The sequence below is a fragment of the Salvelinus fontinalis genome, chromosome 1 (assembly GCF_029448725.1).
Source record: "Salvelinus fontinalis isolate EN_2023a chromosome 1, ASM2944872v1, whole genome shotgun sequence".
Classification (NCBI taxonomy): domain Eukaryota; kingdom Metazoa; phylum Chordata; class Actinopteri; order Salmoniformes; family Salmonidae; genus Salvelinus; species Salvelinus fontinalis.
Genome location: NC_074665.1, coordinates 89,788,859 through 89,810,661, shown reverse-complemented (window position 1 = coordinate 89,810,661; position 21,803 = coordinate 89,788,859). Strand labels below are relative to the sequence as shown.

Here is a 21,803-nt window from a genome sequence, read left to right as displayed (position 1 = left end):
GGAATAGGATGCCATTTGGGACACAGACAGGGATTTATTTTGGATTAGAAATGTAATGGAGCAAGGAAAGACTAGTTTTGACATTTTATGAAAGTCTGAAATTGAAAACATCACAGACGTCAATTCAATGTCTATTCCACACTCCTCAGGGATTAGTGCGGACGCCATTACACTACCCCATCCATTGATTTGAAATTGTATTCAGAAATGGCTCTACAGTTATGAACCAACAGGTCTCCTGTCACTGAGGTAATCCAGCCATTAACACGCCAGTCACTTAGGTAATCCACCCATTAACACGCCAGCCACTGAGATAATCGACCCACTAACATGCCAGTCACTGAGGTAATCCAGCCACTAACACGCCAGTCACTGAGGTAATCCAGCCACTAACACGCCAGTCACTGAGGTAATCCAGCCACCAACACTCCAGTCACTGAGGTAATCCAGCCACTAACACGCCAGTCACTGAGGTAATCCAGCCACCAACACTCCAGTCACTGAGGTAATCCAGCCACTAACGTAAATTCAGATAGAAATATAGTTTGGGTAACACTCAGTTCCAGCAGGCATTGTGAAACCAGACTGTGCTGTGTCCAGCAGAGTACAGAGAGACAACAGGGGAAGGAGGAAGGGGGGATATACTTCAGATGGCCTCCAAGTCTTGTGGGGTGGAAGGGGACGTTGTGTGTTCTTTAATTGACTTTAAATGCTTCCATCTCCTCCAGTGGGGGGGAGGCTTTCTTGGAAAGAGGGGGAGTGGGATTGTTTGTGTGTGTGTGTTTGTATGTGTATGTGTGTGTGTGTGTGTGTGTGTGTGTGTGTGTGTGTGTGTGTGTGTGTGTGTGTGTGTGTGTGTGTGTGTGTGTGTGTGTGTGTGTGTGTGTGTGTGTGTGTGTGTGTGTGTGTGTGCTAGAAAACAGAAAACAGGCTGGGAAAGCTTATGCTTCACAGTGACTGCATTCACCTCTCGAAAATAGGCAACAAGCTTCCTTCAGATGAGGTAATTACCCAAGGCTGGCACGGCACCACTGAGGCACAAAACCGGGCTTTGAGGTGCAGGGAAAATTAGTCGGGACCATTCAAATGTCCTGACAATACTAAGAACGGGGTCTGAGGAGGGAGGGGTTTTACGACGGTGTCGGACCCGGTTTGTGTTCCACTGCCAAGATGAGGATGCATCCCAAATGGCACGCTATTCCTTTAATAGTGCACTACTTTCGACCAGGCTTTGGTCGTGCCCTATAGGTCATAGGGTGTCATTTAGTTTGCAACAGTCCTCTCTCTGTGGTGAACAGTAAACAATGCTAAGTCTCTTCACATGGGCCTGTGGGGAGGAGGAGGAGAGGTAGGCTGTGACAGTACAGTACCTGGGGCATTGTGGAAAGACTGGGAGCGTAATAGAGGTCTCCATGCAGGTAATGTTACGTCTGCTGGGCTGAAGAAGTCTCCTCCATCAGCGGGACCCAAGGGAGAACCATGCACGCCTACACTGGGGTCAGTAATGCTGAAGTCTGGGAGAACAGACAGATACAGACAGTCAGTCTCAGTCATTGAGATGGACATGCACAGTGGCAAGAAAATGCATGTCTATTTACCATACAAACCCTAGTGAACACACAGTAGGTGTAGGGAGGTTGAATATGAATAGAGACCAAGCAGCACAAGATGATACTGAGAAGAACTGAGGTTTTGTTTTCTTACCTGGTAGAGAGGAGGCAGTGTGTGTCCGTTCCACAATGTGACTGTGAAGATTAGGCTGGAAGAGAGGACACAGATATACACAGTGAGTTAGAGATTGTCTGGTCATTTTTTAAATACTTTTTAGCCAGTAGTTCTGAAAGTAGCGCTCACATGCCAAAAGTGGTCGCTGAAAATTGCGTACTACATCACACATGAGCAGATATGTGCACCACATAATTTCTCTCTCACTCTGCTGTGTGTGCATCTTGCTAGGTGTCACTCAAATAGCGAGGGGCTGAAGCGCATTGGCTAGAACTTACATTGCTAGGGGGCTGGCCCAAGTGGGGGAAAATGTAACGAAAATGGCGCAGCACAGCTTTCAAACTAATTGAGGTAAAAAAGTAATTCTGCTCATAGATTATGCATGTATGAACTACACATTGACACATCCAGCCCAAAGCGAAAGGATAAAAAAATATTTAGTAGTCGCCAAAGTTTCAGAACATTTCTTTAATAAACATAAACATAGGACATAAACCCAATGGGTTTGTTGTGAGAAGTCAGTTGCATAAAAAGCAGGGTCATTTTAGAGACAGACTCTCCAATACAATCCAACATTGCAGAGTTATGTGCATCCTTTCAAGCACACCCTTCTCATTAAAATAGCCTCCAACACTCTAATCAGCAAACTGGATGTAGTCTATCACAGTGCTATCCGTTTTGTCACCAAAGCCTCATATACTACCCACCACTGCGACATGTATGCTCTCGTTGGCTGGCCCTCGCTACATAATCGGCGCCAAACCCACTGGCTCCAGGTCATCTATAAGTCTTTGCTAGGTAAAGATCCGCCTTATCTCAGCTCACTGGTCACCATAGCAACACCAACCTGTAGCACGCGCTCCAGCAGGTATATCTCACTGGTCATCCCCAAAGCCAACACCTACTTTGGCCACCTTTCCTTCCAGTTCTCTGCTGCCAATGACTGGAACGAATTGCAAAAATCACTAAAGCTGGAGACTTATATCTCCCTCTCTAACTTTAAGCATCAGCTGTCAGAGCAGCTTACCGATCACTGTACCTGTACACAGCCAATCTGTAAATAGCACACCTAACTACCTCATCCCCATATTGTTATTTATCTTCTTGCTCTTTTGCACCCTAGTATCTCTACTTGCACATCATCATCTGCACATCTATCACTCCAGTGTTAATGCTAAATTGTAATTATTTCGCCTCCATGGTCTATTTATTGCCCTACTCAAGACCCATCTCTTCTACATTTGCACACACTGTACATAGATTTTTCTATTGTGTTATTGACTGTACGTTTGTTCATGTGTAACTCTGTGTTGTTGTTTTTGTCGCACTGCTTTGCTTTATCTTGGCCGGGTCGCAGTTGCAAATGAGAACTTGATCTCAACTGGCCTACCTGGTTAAACAAAGGTGAAATCATTTATTTTTATTTTTTATTAACCTGTGGTGAGTTATTCACAATTTTCAATGAACAAATAAGGTTTTATATGTAAAATGGTTAAATAAAGAATAAAATTATTGATTATTATTATATTATTATTTGTGCCCTGGTCCTATAAGAGCTATTTGTCACAGTTTTTTCAATATTTAGGACTAACTTATTCCTTGCCACCAATTCTGAAACTAACTGCAGCTCTTTGTTAAGTGTTGCAGTTATTTCAGTCGCTGTAGTAGCTGACGTGTATAGTGTTGAGTAATCCGTATACATAGACACACTGGCTTTAGTCATAGCCAGTGGCATGTCGTTAGTAAAAAATGATAGAAGTAAGGGGCCTAGAACAGTTGCCCTGGCGAATTCCTGATTCTACCTGGATTTTGTTGAAGAGGCTTCCGTTTAAGAACACCCTCTGTGTTCTGTTAGACAGGTAACTCATTATCCACAATATAGCAGGGGGTGTGAAGCCATAACACATACATTTTTCCAGCAGCAGACTGATTGATAATGTCAAAAGCCACACTGAAGTCTAACAAAACAGCAGCCCCCACAATCTTTTTATCATCAATTTCTATCAGCCAATTATCAGTCATTTGTGTAACTGCTGTGCTTCTTGAATGTCCTTCCCGATAAGCGTGCTGAAAGTCTGTTGTTCATTTGTTTACTGTAAAGCATTGTACATTTTTTTCAAAAAGTTTACTAAGGGTTAGTACCAGGCTGATTGGTCGGCTAGTTGAGCCAGTAAAGGGGGCTTTACTATTCTTAGGTAGCGGAATTACTTTTGCTTCCCTCCAGGCCTGAGGGCACACACTTTCTAGTGGGCTTAAATTTAAGATGTGACAATATCGTCTGCTATTATCCTCAGTACTTTTACATCCAAGTTGTCAGACCCCGGTGGCTTGTCATCGTTGGTAGACAACAATAATTTTTTCACCTCTTTCACACTCTACGTAATTCAAAATGAATGCTTGTCTTTCATAATTTGGTCAGATACACTTGAATGTGTAGTGTTAGTGTTTGTTTCTGGCATGTCATGCTAATCTTGCCAATTAAAAAAAATATTCAAGTAGTTGGTAATATTAGTGGATTTTGTGATGAATGACCCATCTGATTCAATGAATGATGGAGCTGAGTTTGCCTTTTTGCCGAACATTTTATTTAAGGGGCTCCAAAGCTTTTTACTATCATTCCTTATGTTCTTTATCTTTGTTTCATAGTGTAGTTTCTTCTTCTTTTTAATTCAGTTTAGTCATATGATTTCTCAAGTGTCACGTTCCTGACCGGTTTTCTCTTGTTTTTGTATGTGTTTAGTTGGTCAGGGCGTGAATTGGGGTGAGCATTCTATGTATTGTGTTTCTATGTTGGGTTTAATGTGTTGCCTGATATGGTTCTCAATTAGAGGCAGGTGTTTGACGTTTGCTCTGATTGAGAACCATATTAAGGTAGGCTGTTCTCACTGTTTGTTTGTGGGTGATTGTATCTCGTGTCAGTGTTAGTACCACACGGGACTGTTTGCGGTTTTGTCACGTTTGTTGTTTTGTATATTAAGTGTTCAGTCTACGTGAATTAAAAGATGACCACTTTCCACTCTGCATATTGGTCTGATCCTTCTCGCCTCTCCTCCTCGTCCGAGGAGGAGGATTACGACACCCGTTACATCAAGTTGCAGTACGTTTGCCAATCGGTTGTGCAGCCAGACTTATATGCCATTCCTTTTGCCTCATCCCTCTCAAACATACATACTATTTTTACAGTCGTTTTCTTAATGGGTGCCTGCTTATTATTAACTGGGACAAGCAATTTCATGAATGTGTCAAGTGCAGCGTCTGGTTGCTCCTCATTACACACCACGGACCATCAAATATGTTTTACATCAACAACATAGGAATCACTACAAAACGTGTATACAATATCAGGCCTAAAGCTTGGAACTTTGGTTTTCCTAGATATGGCTACTACATTGTGATCACTACATCCAATGGATTTGGATACTGCTTTAAAGCACATTTCTGCAGCATTAGTAAAGATGTGATCAATATATGTTGTTGATTTCATTCCTGTCCTGTTTGGAAGTACCCGGCTGATAACCTGGACCAGGTTTGAAGCTTTCTCTTGAGTGGGCAGCCTGATGAAAGTCAGTCAATAATTAAATCACCCAGAAAATATACCTCTGTTGATATCACATACATTATCAAGAATTTCACAGGTTATCCAGATACTGGCTGTTAGCACTTGGTCTATAGCTGCTTCCCACCATAATGGGCTTTAAGTAAAGCAGATGAACCTGGAGCCATATTACTTCAACAGTTTTTAACATGAGATCCTCTCTAAGCTTTACAGGAATGTGGTTCTGAATATAAACAACAACACCTCCACCGTTGGCATTTCTTTATTTTCTTTAGATGTTATAACCATGTATTGCTACCACTGTATCATTAAAGGTATTATCTAAATTTCTAGCAAATTATTGATTTCATGAACCTTGTTTCTTAAGCTACATATGTTAACGTGGGCTATTTTTAAAACTTTTCTGGGATGCTTGATTGTTTTCATTGCTTTACTGGGAAGCTTAGCAGAGGTAGACATGCCATGTTATTGATGTTAGTGCAGGGTGAGCTGCACACAGTGGACTTCCTACTAGGGCACACCGACCCAGTGCTAACAGTACAACTCTGGTTCATAGGCACATGATTACTGCATAAAATAACTGTGGGATCAGCAGAGGCATTCGGGGCAGTAAGAGGGACATAAATTAGGTTACTTACATTGTGTCTTCCAAAGCCCCTGAGATAATCTACATTTTCTGAAGCATATGACAACGCAGCAACACAATGGTAGGGATTAACACCCACAGAGTTGCAATAGTCTCGTAGCCAGTTATGGAGGGCTAAAAGTCTGCTGAACCATTCAATGCCACGATTTAGGGAGGGCAGGGGGACAGATATATTGTGGGGCATTTGTTATGGGTCAAGTAGTTACACAAACAGTTCTTTAAAATCCATCTTCAGCTGTTCTGAGCTTCCCTTCATAATGTTATTGAATCCCACATGAACTATGATAGACTCAATTTTCTGATGCTGGTTTAAAGTGTTTGGGAGCAGCTTATTCATGTCCTGTACCCATGCTGAGACATTTCTCACCACTGAACTGCCCAATATAACAGTCGGAGAAGGGAATGGAGAAATCCACCTATTCTTACCCCTCACACAATTCGTTGAACCTTTCACCGGCCCATGAGATGCAGGATAGAGTACGCCCACTGCTCACATTGATAGGTCCAGACATCCCACTGCAAGCAGTGCCCCTTTAGATCCATCGAGGGGAAAGGAGCCGAACTCGATGACGAAGCTGCTGCTGGAGTCAACATAATGGAGTCAGCACCACCGTCGCAGACACAGGCAATCCCAGTGATGAGGGCGCAGGTAAATCAGGCACCAATGCAGCGGAGCTATTCCATATGTCAATCTGCTACGAACCTCTCGCAGTTACTCCCATCCACTAAGCATTATGCCGCTGCCTTCGGTTTCCACCAATTGTGACATGGAACCAGCTCTTTTTGGAACATTCTTCTTGCTGCTCTCCGTCTACTTCACTACAGGATGGAGGAAGAGAAGCAGAAAGAGACGACTTCCTTCGCAGGCATGTTCCAGGAAGCACCTGCCATTCAGATAGGGACAGATGACAAGGCGGGGAAACATCCATCAGACGGTGTCCGGCCATAGGAGTTGAGAACAAGAAAGTTCCAGTTTGTGTTTTCCCTATAAGTTTGAGCAGAATTTAGATTTGTTTGCTAAGCATAGCCAAGTCATTCCTGTAATTCTCCGCTAGCAAACAATTGCTGCATTGGAACTCCGGATTGTCAATATTGTCGTGGACAAGAGCGCAATAAACATAGCTCTACAGAGCTAGAAACATTAATTAGCTACTTCAGGCGAAGCGGGTTCCATTGCAACCTAGCTAGCTAGCTGGCTAGTTGATTGCAGGTGTTGACATAGGTGTCTGAGTTTGTGAGCTGAGTCGGTGTCCCCCGACAGCAGCTTGCCTGTAGCTCCACCACGGTGTTAATAATTACTCAATATGTAACGTTAGCCTTGATTTGTATCTGATTGAGCATCCAGCTACGAATGTCATCTCTCGCCACAGACAGGTTCAGTAACACCACAGCAAAAGCAGACGGTGACGTCTGACGCCTCCCCGGGGGGACACAAATTGTCCAAATAGTCTAGAAACGTATAAGGCCATATGGGGTCTCAGTTAGAGATGTGGTCGGGTCAGCAGCCTGTTTTCAATCAGGTCCTGGTCCGGAGCCAGGAAGGAGATATTTCCAGGATATATACACATTGTTCTCCACTATGGACATCCTAGATCTGTTCACTGGAATGCACAGCACAGCAGACATGTTGTTCTCTGGAGATAACAACATGTCCTGGCATTACAGAGTATCCTATCCTGGCTGCCCCTATCTACTTCTGAAATGGCTCCCTATTCCCTATATAGTGCACTACTTTAGACCAGAGCCATAAACCCAAAGGTAGTGCACTATAAAGGGAATAGGGTGTCATGTGGGATGGAGACCCGTTCTCAGTGAACCACTCTGAACCTAAATAATGGTCTAGTTATATTATTAGAGCTGGAATGTAATGTACACAGGACGGTGGAGAGGAAAGTGTCACGTTCTTGATAATGGACGGACCAAGGCGCAGCGTGTGTAGAGTTCCACATCTTTATTACGGTGAAACATCAAACAAAAACAATAAACCAACAACGAAAACATGACATCAGTGGTTCTACATGCACTCACTCAAACCAATATCCCACAAAGCAGGTGGGAGAAAGGGCTTCCTAAATATGATCCCCAATTAGAGGCAACGATTACCAGCTGCGTCTAATTGAGAACCATACAACCCAGCCACATAGAAAATCAATGACTAGAACATCCCCCTAGTCACGCTCTGACCTAAACACCATAGAGAACCGAGGGCTCTCTATGGTCAGGGCATGACAGAAAGAGGGAGGCCTGTTGGTGCTTCCACTAATGACCTCATAGGATTTATATGAAGGTTCGAGAACTTTTTAGTACCACCATGTCCTGATTACAGTGTTACTCATATTGCTTTCTCAATAACTCCTAAACCCAGGAATATTCTTAACTATTAACTAATGCGTTTGAGACAATCAGTTGTGTTGTGACAAGGTAGGGGGGTATACAGAAGATAAAAGACCAAGTCCATATTATGGCAAGAACAGCTCAAATAAGCAAAGAGAAACGACAGTCCATCATTACTTTAAAACATGAAGGTCAGTCAATCTGGAACATTTCAAGAACAATGAACGTTTCTTCAAGTGCAGTCGCAAAAAACACCAAGCACTATGATGAAAATGGCTCTCATGAGGACCGCCACAAGAATGGAAGATCAAGAGTTACCTCTGCTGCAGAGGATAAGTTTATTCGAGTCAGCAGCCTCAGAAATTGCAGCCCCAAAAAATGCTTCACAGAGTTCAAGTAACAGACACATCTCAACATCAACTGTTCAGAGGAGACTGTTTGAATCAGGCCTTCGTGGTCGAATTGCTGCAAAGAAACCACTACTAAAGGACACCAATAAGAAGAAGAGACTTGCTTGGGCCAAGAAACACGAGCAATGGACATTAGACCAGTGGAAAATTGTCCTTTGGTCTGAAGTCCAAATTGGAGATTTTTGGTTCCAACAGCTGTGACTTTGTGAGATGTGGTGTGGGTGAAAGGATAATCTCCACATGTGTATTTCCCACCGTAAAGCATGGAGGAGGAGGAGGTGTTATTGTGTGGGGGTGCTTTGCTGGTGACACTGTCTGTGATTTATTTAGAATTCAAGGCACACTTAACCAGCATGGCTACCACAGCATTCTTCAGTGATACGCCATCCCATCTGGTTTGGGCTTAGTGGGCTCAATTGTTTTTCAACAGGAAAATGACCCAACACACCTCCAGGATGTGTAAAGGCTATTTTACCAAGAAGGAGAGTGATGGAGTGCTGCATCAGATGACCTGGCCTCCACAATCCCCCGACCTCAACCAAATTGAGATGGTTTGGGATGAGTCAGACCGCAGAGTGAAGGAAAAGCAGCCAACAAGTGCTCAGCATATGTGGGAACTCCTTCAAGACTGTTGGAAAAGCAGTCCAGGTCAAGCTGGTGGAGAGGATGCCAAGAGTGTGCAAAGATGTCATCAAGGCAAAGGGTTGCTATTTGAAGAATCTCAAATATAAAATATATTTTGATTTGTTTATCACATTGTTGTCTTTGGTTTAGGTGATTGTTTTATTTATTTAACCTTTATTTAACTAGGCAATTCAGTTAAGAACAAATTCTTATTTTACAATGACGGCCTACCAAAAGGCAAAAGGTCTCCTGCGGGGACAGGAGCGGGGAATATGAAATTTAAATTAAATTAAAATAAAAGGACAAAACACACACAGGCTCTGATAATCTTCGGATGTGGCGGGGCTTGAAAACTATTACAGACTACAAAGGGAAACCCAGATGCGAGCTGCCCAGTGTAACGAGCGTACCAGACAAGCTTTTATGCTCGCTTCGAGGCAAGCAACACTGAAGCATGCACGAGAGTACCAGCTGTTCTGGATGACTGTGTGATAACGCTCTCGGTAGCCGATGTGAACAAAACCTTTAAACAGGTCAACATTCACAAAGCCGCTGGGCCAGACGGACTACCAGGATGTGTACTCAAAGCATGCACGGGCCAACTGTCAAGTGTCTTCACTGACATTTTCAACCTCTCCCTAACCGAGTCTGTAATGCCTACATGTTTCAAGCAGACTAAATGATTACCACCCTGTGGCACTCACATCGGTAGCCATGAAGTGCTTTGAAAGGCTGGTCATGGTTCACATCAACAGCATCCTCCCGGACACTCTAGACCCACTCCAATTCGCATACCGCCCCAACAGATCCATAGATGACGCAATCTCAATCGCACTCCACACTGCCCTTTTTCACCTGGACAAAAGGAACACCTATGTGAGAATGCTGTTCATTGACTACAGCTCAGCGTTCAACACCATAGTGCCCACGAAGCTCATCACTAAGCTAAGAACTCTGGGACTAAACACCTCCCTCCGCAACTGGATCCTGGACTTCCTGATGGGATGCCGCCAGGTGGTAAGAGTAGACAACAACACGTCTGCCACGCTGATCCTTAACACTGGGGCCCCTCAGGGGTGTGTACTTAGTCTCCTCCTGTATTCCCTGTTCACCCACGACTGCATGGCCAAACACGACTCCAACACTATCATTATGTTTGCTGACGACACAACAGTGGTAGGCCTAATCACCGACGACGGTGAGACGGCTTATAGGGAGAAGGTCAGAGAACTGGCAGTGGTGCCAGGACAACAACCTCTCCCTCAATGTGAGTGAGCAAAACGAAGGAGCTGATCGTGGACTACAGGAAAAGGCGGGCCGAACAGGCCCCCATTAACATCGACAGGGCTGTAGTGGAGTGGGTCGAGAGTTTCAAGTTCCTTGGTGTCCACATCACCAACGAACTATCATGGTCCAAACACACCAAGACAGTCGTGAAGAGGGAACGACAATACCTTTTCCCCCTCAGGAGACTGAAAAGATTTGGCATGGGTCCCCAATCCTCAAAAGGTTCTAGAGCTGCACCATCGAGAGCATCCTCACCAGTTGCATCACCGCCTGGTATGGCAACTGCTCGGCATCTGACCGTAAGGCGCTACAGAGGGTAGTGCGAACGGCCCAGTACATCACTGGGGCCAAGCTCCCTGCCATCCAGAACCTATACAATAGGCGTTGTTAGAGGAAAGCCCATAAAAATGTCAGAGACTCCAGTCACCCAGGTTATGGACTGTTTTCTGCTGCTACCTGAGCTGGTACTGACCTGTGACGAAGACAATGAGTTGACCCTGTTGTGGTATTGTGGGCATGGCGCTCCATGGCTGCCGCCCACGTGAACCATGTGCTCCTTCATCAGAGTCTCCGCCCTCTTGATGATGTCACCCATGCGGTGGATGAAACCCTCCTTCTCCGATGGCAGGATGAACTCATTGTGTACCTGGAAAATACACACGCCATGAATAAATCAATAACACATGTCAGCCTGTTTGCCTGCCTGCATGCCTGTCTGTGTATGTACACTACCGTTCAAAAGTTTTGGCTCACTTAGGAATGTCCTTGTTTTTGAAAGACAAGCCATTTTTTTGTCCAGTAAAATAATATCAAATTGATCAGAAATACAGTGTAGACATTGTTAATGAAACTGACAATTTTTTATGGAATATTTACATCGGCGTACAGAGGACCATTAGCAGCAACCATCGCTCCTGTGTTTCAATGGCACGTTGTGTTAGCTAATCAAAGTTGATAATTTAAAAAAACGAATTGATCATGAGAAAACCATTTTGCAAGTATGTTAGCACAGCTGTAGACTGTTGTCCTGATTAAAGAAGTAATACAACTGGCCTTCTTTAGACTAGTTGAGTATCTGGAGCATCAGCATTTGTGGGTTCGATTATAGGCTCAAAATGGCCAGAAACAAATAACTCATCTGAAACTTGTCAGTCTATTCTTGTTCTGAGAAATTAAGGCCATTCCATGCGAGAAATTGCCAAGAAACTGAAGATCTCGTACAACGCTTTGTACTACTCCCTTCACAGAACAGCGCAAACTGGCTCTAACCAGAATAGAAAGAGGAGTGAGAGGCCCCGATGCACAAATGAGTAAGAGGACAAGTACATTAGAGTGTCTAGTTTGAGAAACAGACGCCTCACAAGTCCTCAACTGGCAGCTTCATTAAATAGTACCCGCAAAACACCAGTCTCAACTAGAGGTCGACCGATAATGATTTTTCAACGCCGATACCGATACTGATTATTGGAGGACCAAAAAAGCAGATACCGATTAATCGGACGATTTTTTAAATGTATTTGTAATAATGACAATTACAACAATACTGAATGAACACTTTTTGTATTTGTATTTCATATACCTTTGACTATTGGATGTTCTTATAGGCACTTTAGTATTGCCAGTGTAACAGTATAGCTTCCATCCCTCTCCTCGCTGCTACCTGGGCTCGAATCAGGAACACATTGACAACAGCCACCCTCGAAGCAGCGTTACCCATGCAGAGCAAGGGGAACAACTACTCCAAGTCTCAGAGCGAGTGACGTTTGAAACGCTATTAGCGCGCACCCCGCTAACTAGCTAGCCATTTCACATCGGTTACACCAGCCTAATCTCGGGAGTTGATAGGCTTCAATTCATAAACAGCAGAGCTGCTGGCAAAACACACGAAAGTGCTGTTTGAATGAATGCTTACGAGCCTCCTGGTGCCCACCATCGCTCAGTCAGACTCCTCTATCAAATCATAGACTTAATTATAACATAATAACACACAGAAATACGAGCCTTAGGTCATTAATATGGTCGAATCCAGAAACTATCATCTCGAAAACAAAACATTTATTCTTTCAGTGAAATACGGAACCGTTCCGTATTTTATCTAACGGGTGGCATCCATAAGTATAAATATTCCTGTTACGTTGCACAACCTTCAATGTTATGTCATAATTACGTAAAATTCTGGCAAATTAGTTCGTAATGAGCCAGGCGGCCCAAACTGTTGCATATACCCTGCCTCTGCGTGCAATGAACGCAAGAGAAGTGACACAATTTCACCTGGTTAATATTGCCTGCTTACCTGTATTCTTTCAGCTAAATATGCAGGTTTAAAAATATATACCTGTGTATTGATTTTAAGAAAGGCATTGATGTTTATGGTTAGGTACACATTGGAGCAACAACAGTCCTTTTTTGCGAATGCGGACTTCATCGATTATATGCAACTCAGGACACGCTAGATAAACTAGTAATATCATCAACCATGTGTAGTTATAAAAAATCGGCAAAATCGGAGTTCAAAATTACCGATTTCCGATTGTTATGAAAACTTGAAATCGGCCCTAATTAATCGGCCATTCCGATTAATCGGTCGACCTCTAGTCTCAACGTCAACAGAGGTGACTCCGGGATGCTGGCCTTCTAGGCAGAGTTCCTCTGTCCAGTGTCTGTGTTATTTTACCCATATTTTCTGCCGTTTCCAGCTACAGTAGTCATTTACAACATTAACAATGTCTACGCTGTATTTCTGATCAATTTGATGTTAATTTAATGGACAAAAAAATGGCTTTTCTTTCAAAAACAAGTACATTTCTAAGTGACCCCAAACTTTTGAACGGTAGTGTATGTCTGTCTGCCCTCATTGTCATAACCTCCACACACAGTACTAATTTGTTGGAGCAGTCTAGAGCAGTGGTTTCCAACCTTTTCCGTTCCGGGGACCACCAAATCACGTCAAAATCTCAAGGACCACCATTAGTTGCAGATAATTTTTTTACATAAAATATTTGGTCAATTTTAGCAGTGAATGGAACAAATAAAAGGCCTTTTATTATTATTATATTAAAACAATTTGCATTGTGAACATTTATGTAAAATTGCCAACAATAACATTAATACTCCCAACTGTTATAATTTTTTCAACAACAAAAAAATATAACTAAAAAAATGTAATTAAAATAAATAATCACAATCAAAAATTTGACCACCAGTGGTCCGAGGACCACAGATTGAAAACCACTGGTCTAGAGCAGGATTAACCTGTTTGGGCTGCAGCCCGACACCGGTACACTTATGACAACATCCAGCTCAAGTGCAGGGCGCGAAATTCAAAAGATATTTTTTTTAAATATTTAACTTTCACACATTAACAAGTCCAAGACACCAGATGAAAGGTGCACATCTTGTGAATCAAGCCAACATGTCCGATTTTTAAAATGTTTTACAGGAAAGACACAATATGTAAATCTATTAGCTAACCACGTTAGCAAAAGACACCACTATTCTTACTCCATCAGTTTTTGACTGCATCAGTAGCTATCACAAATTCGGCCAAATAAAGATATAAATAGCCACTAACCAAGAAAAAAACTCATCAGATGACAGTCTGATAACATATTTATTGTATAGCATATGTTTTGTTCGAAAAATTTGCATATTTCAGGTATAAATCATAGTTTACATTTCAGCTACAATCAGAAATTGCACCGAAAGCAGCCATAATATTTACAGACACCAACGTCAAATACCTAATTACTCATCATAAAACATTTCTGAAAAATACATAGTGTACAGTAAATGAAAGACAGGCATCTTGTGATGCCAGACAATATTTCCGATTTATTAAGTGTTTTACAGTGAAAACAAAATGTAGCATTATATTAGCTTAGCACAATAGAAACACTTGGGCGCCGGCGACTACGACAGATATATGAAATAACATCATAAATTGGGTCTTACTTTTGCTGATCTTTCATCAGAATGTTGAACAAGGTGTCCTTTGTCCATATGAGTCGTTGTTTGGATTCAGAATGGCAACTTTCTCTCTCCATTTAGCAAGCGCGCTAGCCGGTTTGCACGGATCTCTCCATGTAAACAAACGGAAGAGAACGGAACACGGTAAAACTCCCGAAAAAAATTCAATAATCTGATGAAACTATATTGAAAAAACATACGTTACGATGATATGGTGACATGTATCAAATAAAATCAAAGCCGGAAATAATATTTGCCTATAACGTCAGCAAAACAAAAGGCAACCCCACAGTCCAAATTGCGTCCTTCAGAGTACCGGAAATTGGGTACACGTCATTCCAAGAGGGTTTATTCCATCCCAGATCGAGATAATCACCTCCTTTCTTCTCTCACAGCCTTCTTGACACCCAGAGGAAGGTGTATGAAGTGTACGTAGACTCTTACGTTCATTGCCCATTTATAGGCAGGAAGAGGAAGAGAGCCTCGGTTTCAGACTTTGAACTTCCGGGTCAGGAAAAGTGCTGCAGAATGAGTTGTTTCACTCAGAGAAATAATTCAAACGGTTTTAGAAACTAGAGAGTGTTTTCTATCCAATAGTAATAATAATATGCATATTGTACGAGCAAGAATTGAGTACGACGCCGTTTGAAATGGACACATTTTATCAGGCTACTCAATACTGCCCCTTGCAGCCATAACTTAAGGCGGTTTGCATAATTCTGTGAATTGTGGTTTGATTGGATGGTTGGGTGTGGTGAATGGGCTGGCTCTCCTGTCAGCATGTCTTAATTCAGCTCTTGTAGTGCTGGTGTACTTCACTAATAACCACAGGGGCTTTTATAAGACCTAACTAACTCTGTGCCAAGACTCAACTAAACAAAAGCGCACTGTGTTTCATTCAGAGTTGGAATAAACAGAATAATCAGTCAACACAAAGTTCTAGAATTTACCACCAACAGAAGTAGAAAATACCACTACCTCATCTTGGCTACGTGCTTTGTGTATCCCTACGCCAGAACCCCGCCAAGTTCATAATCAAACCTAAATGAGACGTGTGTAAACTAAAATGGCACGGTGTAAACTGCTTATCTACATGCCTCACATCCCCCTAACTGAGATACATCTATATGACATAGAAACACAGAGAAAAGTGTTTAAACTGGAAGTGGGACGTAGAGCCTGTGCTGCTGTGTGAGATAGGGGAAGATAGTAGAATCTGCTATTAAATTAAGCTGGTAGTGCTTCATTTCTCTGGAGATTATACTACCCTATAGTGTGTAGGTCTGTTATTTGGAGATCAGTGAAGGGCCAATGGTCGACTGAGTAGACTAGGTCTGCGTCCCAAATGGTGTACCCTATTTCCTATTTAGGGCCCTGGTTAAAAGTAGTGAACTACAGAGGTGACCACTAACCATGACAACTGCGATGTCCTCTGGGTTGTCTCCGTCCAGGTCGAACTTGAAGGTAACCATCTTGTCATTGTGAGTCTGCAGCTGACACTCCACCACCCGGTCGTCTTTGTCAGAGAGCTGCACATAGAGACACCATCCATCAGGGTAACTTTGTTTATGTTCTGTAGACTAAAGAAACACTGGGGAAGCAGCAGAACGTCTGTATGTAGAACGTGTGTATGTAGAACGTGTGTATGCAGGACGTGTGTATGCAGGATGTCGTCATAGTCATAGTTTTGATGTCTTTTGATGTCTACAATGTAGAAAATAGTAAAAATAAAGAAAAATCCTTGAATGAGTCGGTGTGTCCGAAATTTTGACTGGTACTGTATACAGTGGGGAGAACAAGTATTTGATACACTGCCGATTTTGCAGGTTTTCCTACTTACAAAGCATGTAGAGGTCTGTAATTTTTATCATAGGTACACTTCAACTGTGAGAGACGGAATCTAAAACAAAAATCGAGAAAATCACATTGAATGATTTTTAAGTAATTAATTTGCATTTTATTGCAGGACATAAGTATTTGATACATCAGAAAAGTAGAACTTAATATTTGGTACAGAAACCTTTGTTTGCAATTACAGAGATCATACGTTTCCTGTAGTTCTTGACCAGGTCTACACACACTGCAGCAGGGATTTGGCCCACTCCTCCATACAGACCTTCTCCAGATCCTTCAGGTTTCGGGGCTGTCGCTGGGCAATACGGACTTTCAGCTCCCTCCAAAGATTTTCTATTGGGTTCAGGTCTGGAGACTGGCTAGGCCACTCCAAGACCTTGAGATGCTTCTTACGGAGCCACTCCTTAGTTGCCCTGTCAATGTTTTTCGGGTCGTTGTCATGCTGGAAGACCCAGCCACGACACATCTTCAATGCTCTTACTGAGGGAAGGAGGTTGTTGACCAAGATCTCGCGATACATGGCCCCATCCATCCTGCCCTCAATACGGTGCAGTCGTCCTGTCCCCTTTGCAGAAAAGCATCCCCAAAGAATGACGTTTCCACCTCCATGCTTCACGGTTGGGATGGTGTTCTTGGGGTTGTACTCATCCTTCTTCTTCCTCCAAACACGGCGAGTGGAGTTTAGACCAAAAAGCTCTATTTTTGTCTCATCAGACCACATGACCTTCTCCCATTCCTCCTCTGGATCATCCAAATGGTCATTGGCAAACTTCAGATGGGCCTGGACATGCGCTGGCTTGAGCAGGGGGACCTTGCGTGCGCTGCAGGATTTTAATCCATGACGGCGTAGTGTGTTACTAATGGTTTTCTTTGAGACTGTGGTCCCAGCTCTCTTCAGGTCATTGACCAGGTCCTGCCGTGTAGTTCTGGGCTGATCCCTCACCTTCCTCATGATCATTGATGCCCCACGAGGTGAGATCTTGCATGGAGCCCCAGACCGAGGGTTATTGACCGTCATCTTGAACTTCTTCCATTTTCTAATAATTGCGACAACAGTTGTTGCCTTCTCACCAAGCTGCTTGCATATTGTCCTGTAGCCCATCCCAGCCTTGTGCAGGTCTACAATTTTATCTCTGATGTCCTTACACAGCTCTCTGGTCTTGGCCATTGTGGAGAGGTTGGAGTCTGTTTGATTGAGTGTGTGGACAGGCGTCTTTTTTACAGGTAACGAGTTCAAACAGGTGCAGTTAATACAGGTAATGAGTGGAGAACAGGAGGGCTTCTTAAAGAAAAACTAACAGGTCTGTGAGAGCCGGAATTCTTACTGGTTGGTAGGTGATCAAATACTTATGTCATGCAATAAAATGCAAATGAATTACTTAAAAATCATACAATGTGATGTTCTGGATTTTTGTTTTAGATTCTGTCTCTCACTGTTGAAGTGTACCTATGATAAAAATTACAGACGTCTACATGCTTTGTAAGTAGGAAAACCTGCAAAATCGGCAGTGTATCAAATACTTGTTCTCCCCTCTGTATATTAAAAAAGTGCTGCTGCTAAATTAATATAGGGGAAACTGCAAAGTAGGCATCCCAAATGGTACCCCATTAGCATTATATTCCCCCCTATATAGGGAATAGGGTGCTCTTGGGACAGGCCCTAATTGTGGGCTTGACAATCAGTTGTATAGAATAGTCTTGATTGATGAATTGATTTGTTTTACCCCAGTGATGCGCAGTCTTGAACGGGCTCTCCTCCGGAACAGCTTGCCAGCCGTGCGCCTGGCAGCAGTCTTGCCACTCCTCTCTGATAGGCCCTCGTAGCCATCACTCAAACCCGAGGTCACGTCGGAGGCATAGCTGTGAAGATGATTGGCGTGTTAGTAAATTTGTCATTACCACTGTAAAACCACTGGTGCATTTTATGTTGCAGTCATTTATGAGTTAATAACCATGCAATGAGGATGAAATAGAAATAACCACACGTCACAATAGGAAACAGAGCTAGACCGTTAAACATCCCAAATATACACTCACCGGCCAATTTATTAGGTACAACCCCCGTTCACGACAATTAATGAATCAATCAATCGAATGTATTTATAAAGCCCTTTTTACATCCGCCGATGTCACAAATCACTCCTACAAACAGTGAGTCACATGACCGTGGCTTGCTATATAAAGCGGGCAGACGGGCATCGAGGCATTTAGTTATTGTTTGATTGAACGTTAGAATGGGCAAAACGAGTGACTAAAGCGACTTTGAGTTTGCAATGATTGTTAGTGCCAGGCACGCCAGAACCAGTATCTCTGAAACGGCCGCCCTCCTGGGCTTTTTACGCACTACAGTGTGTAGGGTTTACCGAGAATGGTGCTGTCACATCTACTCCCGCTCCTTCCCTCCGGCGTTCGACGTCGCCGGTATACTAACCACCAGTCCTGGGATGCATCGTTACGCACACCTGGCATCCATTATTACGCGCACCTGCAGATCATTATGATACTCACCTGGACTCCATTACCTTCCTGATTATCTCCCCTTTATCTGTCACTCCCTCCTTCCTCAGTCGGTATTGTTCATGCATTGTCGCCACTGTTATGTTGTCTCGTTTCATGTTTGTTGTTTTATTAAACGTTTCACCTGCTTCTCGACTCACAGCGTCTCTGTTACAGGTGCGAAGAAAAAAAAACATCCAGTCAGTGGCAGTCCTGTGGGTGAAAACAGCTCATTGATGAGAGAGGTGGAAGGAGAATGGCAAGAATTGTGGAAGCAGGCGGGTCACAAACAGGCGGGTCACAAACAGACAAATAACGGCACAGTACGATAGTATCATGCAGAATGGCATCCTGGAACGCACAACACGTTGATTCTTGTCATAGAATGGCTATTGCAGCAGATGACCAAACCGGGTTCCACTCCTATAAGCTAAAAAGGAGAAGAAGTGGTTCCAGCAGGCACGCAATCACCAACACTAGACAGTTGAGGAGTGGAAAAACATTTCTTGGAACATGACAGCGAGTTTACTTGAGTGGCCTGCGCAGTCCCCAGACCTCAACCCAATAGAGCATCTTTGGGATGAGATGGAACGGGCTGTTCACAGCATGAATGTAACGCTGTCCAATCTGCAGCAACTACATGATGCCATCACGTCAGCATGGACCAACATCCCTGTGGAACCTTTCCGACACATTGTAGAATGCCCTGAAGAATTCAGGCTGTTCTGGAGGCAAATGGGGGCCCGTGCCAGTGCTAGATGGGTGTACCTAATAAACTGTCCGGTGAGTGTATATGCCAAATAAAGCCTAATGTGAGGATATAGTAAACGTTAGTGTGCTGTAATATGGGACACATCTCCGAAAGAAAACAATACAGTCATAAGAAAGGAACAACAAATCCATGTGTTCTCTTCAGCAGTGGAACATTTCTGTAATGAAAACGTGTTACACAGCCTGGGAGAAAATGCAGTGAAAAGCTTCACGGTTAGCTAATTGAGTCCCCTGGGTCTCTTAGAGCCGTGGTCCCTGATTTATCCCTCCAGCCATCCACTACTCCTCTGAGGCCAGCAAACATTTACAGACACACGCTCTACTGGTTAGAAGATTCCACTGTGCTTTCTAACCATTCTCTAAAATTTGAATAACTTTTGGGTAACTTTAGTTCATAGCGGATAAAACTTGAACAAGGTATTCCCTAGACAGAATGGGCACCAGATGACAACACACACGTAAAGGACCTCACGCTACTTGCTTAGCGAGTACCACTTCCTCCTGATTTGGATAACACCGAGGCTCGAACCCAGGACCTCTGCCTTGCTAGCACACGTGACCTCCTTCCGGAAGTGTCTTACCAGTCGCACCACGCAAAAAGCTTGCTATTCAGCGGCGCAAGTGGGGAAATTTCAAGCTGAGGAGTAAGTTTCACACATCCCCATGTGCTACACATGCAGGACCATACACACACCCGCACACACGCACACAGACCAGCCCCACACCATTCAAGGCTCCCCTACAGAGAAGAAAGCTGTTCTCCTCACATTCCGCTTCATGAAAACACAGTTACCAGAAACATCTGATACGAAAGTAAAACAGAAACATCAGAGCCCATTGTGCTTCAATAAATAGACTACAGAGAGGCTGGTGTTTCCCTCAGCTGGAGACAGAGAGGCTGTTGTTTCTCTCAGCTGGAGAGAGAGAGATGCTGGTGTTTCCCTCAGCTGGAGACAGACAGGCTGCTGCTTCCCTCAGCTGGAGAGAGAGAGAGGCTGTTGTTTCCCTCAGCTGGAGAGAGAGAGAGGCTGTTGTTTCCCTCAGCTGGAGAGAGAGAGAGACTGTTGTTTCCCTCAGCTGGAGAGAGAGAGAGAGAGAGAGAGACTGTTATTTCCCTCAGCTGGAAAGAGAGGCTGTTGTTTCCCTCAGCTGGAGAGAGAGAGAGGCTGTTGTTTCCCTCAGCTGGAGAGAGAGAGTGGCTGTTGTTTCCCTCAGCTGGAGAGAGAGAGAGAGGCTGTTGTTTCCCTCAGCTGGAGAGAGAGAGAGAGGCTGTTGTTTCCCTCAGCTGGAGAGAGAGAGAGAAGCTGTTGTTTCCCTCAGCTGGAGAGAGAGAGAGGCTGTTGTTTCCCTCAGCTGGAGAGAGAGAGAGAGGCTGTTATTTCCCTCAGCCGGAGAGAGAGAGAGAGGCTGTTGTTTCCCTCAGCTGGAGAGAGAGAGAGGCTGTTGTTTCCCTCAGCTGGAGAGAGAGAGAGAGGCTGTTATTTCCCTCAACTGGAGAGAGAGAGAGAGGCTGTTGTTTCCCTCAGCTGGAGAGAGAGAGAGAGAGAGAGAGAGAGAGAGAAGCTGTTGTTTCCCTCAGCTGGAGAGAGAGAGAGGCTGTTGTTTCCCTCAGCTGGAGAGAGAGAGAGGCTGTTGTTTCCCTCAGCTGGAGAGAGAGAGAGGCTGTTGTTTCCCTCAGCTGGAGAGAGAGAGAGGCTGGTGTTTCCCTCAGCTGGAGAAAGAGAGAGGCTGTTGTTTCCCTCAGCTGGAGAGAGAGAGAGGATGTTGTTTCCCTCAGCTGGAGAGAGAGAGAGGCTGTTGTTTCCCTCAGCTGGAGAGAGAGAGAGGCTGTTGTTTCCCTCAGCTGGAGAGAGAGAGAGAGGCTGTTGTTTCCCTCAGCTGGAGAGAGAGAGAGAGATAGAGAAGCTGTTATTTCCCTCAGCTGGAGAGAGAGAGAGGCTGGTGTTTCCCTCAGCTGGAGAAAGAGAGAGGCTGTTGTTTCCCTCAGCTGGGGAGAGAGAGAGGCTGTTGTTTCCCTCAGCCGGAGAGAGAGACGGGCTGCTGTTTCCCTCAGCTGGAGAAAAACGGGCTGCTGTTTCCCTCAGCTGGAGAGAGAGAGAGACTGTTGTTTCCCTCAGCTGGAGAGAGAGAGAGG

At 44.0% G+C, this 21,803-nt stretch overlaps 1 protein-coding gene across 1 annotated transcript in view; it reads right to left on the bottom strand.

Annotated features, from left to right (window-relative positions):
* LOC129861361 (serine/threonine-protein kinase WNK4-like) overlaps positions 1 to 21,803 on the bottom strand; it is a 70,504-nt gene that overhangs the window by 13,171 nt on the left and 35,530 nt on the right. The window contains 5 exon segments of the mRNA XM_055932780.1: positions 1,371 to 1,514; positions 1,705 to 1,759; positions 11,055 to 11,228; positions 15,961 to 16,077; positions 18,127 to 18,262. Coding sequence (XP_055788755.1) covers positions 1,371 to 1,514; positions 1,705 to 1,759; positions 11,055 to 11,228; positions 15,961 to 16,077; positions 18,127 to 18,262 — 626 coding nt within the window.